The 3,730-nt window shown below is 30.8% G+C and overlaps 1 protein-coding gene across 1 annotated transcript in view; it reads right to left on the bottom strand.

Annotated features, from left to right (window-relative positions):
• LOC106467323 (uncharacterized protein PFB0145c-like) overlaps positions 1-2,752 on the bottom strand; it is a 54,753-nt gene extending 52,001 nt beyond the window's left edge. The window contains exon 1 of the mRNA XM_022395485.1: positions 2,684-2,752. Within this exon, the coding sequence (XP_022251193.1) occupies positions 2,684-2,752 (69 nt within the window). The remainder of the gene's footprint in view (positions 1-2,683) is intronic.
• Between the last annotated feature and the right edge of the window lie 978 nt (positions 2,753-3,730).

Here is a 3,730-nt window from a genome sequence, read left to right as displayed (position 1 = left end):
CTGTACCACACCAACAAGTCCAATCTTCAGTAGTACTGTACCACACTAGCAAGACCTATCTTCATTAGTACTGTACCACACCAACAAGTCCAATCTTCAGTAGTACTGTACCACACTAGCAAGTCCTATCTTCATTAGTACTGTACCACACCAACAAGTCCAATCTTCAGTAGTACTGTACCACACTAGCAAGTCCTATCTTCATTAGTACTGTATACCAACAAGTTCTATCTTCATTATTATTGTACCACACCAACAAGTCCTATCTTCATTATTATTGTACTACACCAACATGTCCTATCTTCATTAATATTGTACTACACCAAGTCCCATCTTCATTAGTACTGTACTACACCAAGTCCTATCTTCATTAGTACTGTACTACACCAAAAAGTCCTATCTTCATTTGTACTGTATTACATCAAGTCCTATCTTCATTAGTAATGTTCTACACCAACAAGTTCTATCTTCATTATTATTGTACTACACCAACAAGTCCTATCTTCATTAGTACTGTACTACACTAACAGGTTCTACCTTCATTAGTACTGTGTTATACCAACAAGTCGTATCTTCTTTAGTACTGTATCACACCAACAAGTTTTATATTCATTATTACTGTACTACACCAAGTCCTATCTTCATTAGTACAATGCTACATCAACAAGTCTTATCTTCATTAGTTGTATACTACACCAACAAGTCTTATCTTCATTAATACTGTATCACACTAACAAGTCCTATTTTCAATAGTACTGTACTGCATCGAAATGTCCTATTTTCGTTAGTTCTATACAATATTACACCAACAAGTCCTATCTTCATTAATTATGTACCACACCAACAAGTCCTATCTTCATTAATTATGTACCACACCAACAAGTCCTATTTTAATTAGTACTATACCACACCAACAAGTCCTATCTTGATTAGTACTGTACTACACGAAGTCCTATCTTCATACTTTAAAAATAACTAGAATTATTTAGCATTCATGAGCAACAAAGCTTGTTAACAAAAATATTACGAATTAAAATATTTTGCTTCATTTAAAAGATAAAGTTTTTTTACGAATTTCAACCTAAAATATCAAAGTCAAATACAGTATATTAACATGCATAACTGAAAAACTTATTTTATAAACAAATAGCTAAACCTAGCCTCACATCTGAAAGTACTTGAAAGCTTATATTTAATTCAAAACTTATTAAGTTTGTGTAAAAAAACTTTTAAATCAACGGTTTTAAAACTACTCGTTTTTACTGAAGAAGTATTTTAACAATTGATAATTCGCAATCTACCCGAGCGCCTTCGAAGAGTAGACCTCTTTTTATTCCCTTGTGACGAGATCTCTTTGACGTTTAATAAGGTGTTATATAGTCCTCACAAAAGTCCCAGTCCTCTAAAAACATTTGAGAACACTAAAGAATGCCTCAGTGTTCTTGATACGAATGTCTATAATAACTGTTTTTTAGTACTGAATAATATTTCCAGATAGAGCACTTACGTTAATGTCATTGTGACAATATATAGTAGAAGATGTTAACAACATTACAAGGTCGACAAGGTTTCTAACTTGATAACAGATCTGCTTACACTAACTGTTCTTTATATTTAGTAATCACAGGCCGAGGTGAAGAGCGATCGGTTATCGTTATTGTAATTGGCAATAATGTAAAACGATTTGTAGAATGTTTTACTCGGGCTTTGACTACTAGATAAGCTGATAACAGCTTTCCATCAAAAATATAATTTGTTCTGTGTGTTCTTAATGTTTTATAACACTGTCTAGATTTGTAGAATGTTTTACTCAGGCTTTGACTACTAGATAAGCTGATAACAGCTTTCCATCAAAAATATAATTTGTTCTGTGTGTTCTTAATGTTTTATAACACTGTCTATTTCATCATATGTTTTTTTCTGGTGCATACCTTTTTTTTTTTTACTATTATTAATCATACACTAAAAATGTCGTTCTTGCTCAATAGGAAAATAATACCAGGACAGTGGTTCAAGCCAACAACTAGTGTTGCTTTGTTCCCTAAGTAAGGTATACTATATTATTTACTTATTGTTACTTTCATCAACGGTATTAGTTAGACTGTTTAATATATGGAATGTTATTACTTTTTAATTTTAGTTTTCATTATTATACTTTGTTGCATTGTTTTGCAATGTTATCTTAATATATTTGTTTAAGACTAACTTAAATTTCCTAACCTGAACGAAACTTGTGAGATAATATTCGGATTTCGGCCGAAAGTATCTTTAATATCAAGGATACTCAATTGATAAAACAATACATCCTAATCTTTATAAATAGGAACGTAAAAAAGTTTATTTATTTAGCCATACTACTTCCCAGGTGTTTTTAGTTTCACTCTAAGTATAATTTGATATAAACCCACGATGGTTCACTTTAACACAGTTAGCCTAGAAAAAGAAAAAGACTCAATAAGGAAGCTCCGAATTCGGATATTTTTTCTTAAGTAAACGGAAATAAGACGCCGAACATGACTATACTTTACATCTTCCCCTTATATATTCTCAATGTGCATATAGTACAACATGGTTAAATGCTCTTATAAAACTTTCCTGATTCAACGTGTAATGATGATAATTATAATATTTCATTTTATTTTAATCATCATATAATTCTACAGAACTAAGAAAAGTTGCCTACCTGATTGGATTGGGGACGATCTTTATTCGAGGAAGTAAGTACTAAATTTTGGGCCCCCACATCTCCCATGGTTAGTTATTTCTACACTAGTGAAGAATTCAGTATATTTCTTTAATCAGGCATACCTTTTACTCACCTTGGATACGGGTGTTTGCGCATGGATTGACGTAAACAAAACCCGTAACAGCTCTTCCAAATTAAGCAACCCTGACGTCTGGTAACCAAAAAGAGAACTATAAACTACAAAATATTATTTTTTAAAAGATTGTGCAGAGCAATATAACTGCATAAGAAACAAAAAATGTTTGATATTACATAATCAAGACAATGTTTACAAACAAAATTAGAATATCAAGGTTATTTTTCTTTTATCATAAAATCAATCTACTTTGTAAGTCATTTAAAAAGCATCACCATTTACTTATCGATATTGTAAAATGTCCACATTTACAACTGTGGTGTTTACCAGCATGCATATATAGCGTAGTACTTCTCACACTTCTACGTAACTTAGAAATTGTTCTAAATTCGGTGAATTGTGCTTTTTTTTACAATTTTTGTATATACTTTTAATGTGAATTGTTTTTTTATCTATGCAGCTTCTGCTTCTAGTGTTCATTGGTTACATAGTCATTAAGAAAGTACTATTTTATATGTTGTATTTATAAATAGCATTCAATTAATAAGTTTAAGATAATTATAAATAATGTAATAAAACATAACTATAAAGAGAAATGACATAATTTATGGATTTTGATTTGGGTATCGCACTAATGACTTTATTGAATATTAGAAGTGAGGGTACTTTTATGCATGATGGATTGAATCAAACAAATCGTATGTTAAACAATAATATGCTTTTCTACAACATTTCTGAGAAAGTAAACAAATAAATATGTCATAGAATTGAAAATGTGTTTTTCAAACTCTTTAAATATCTAAGTTGAGTCACTCAATCCGGTCAAAACCTATCTCCGCTACTGAATATCTATGAGCCACATAATACTTTGATAGAGTTTTGCTTAGATTATTTTATTTGATACAGCA

This window comes from Limulus polyphemus, unplaced genomic scaffold (assembly GCF_000517525.1).
Source record: "Limulus polyphemus unplaced genomic scaffold, Limulus_polyphemus-2.1.2 Scaffold2568, whole genome shotgun sequence".
Taxonomy (NCBI): domain Eukaryota; kingdom Metazoa; phylum Arthropoda; class Merostomata; order Xiphosura; family Limulidae; genus Limulus; species Limulus polyphemus.
The sequence above is the reverse complement of the archived record's forward strand: the minus strand, read 5'-3'. Positions and strand labels throughout refer to the sequence as shown.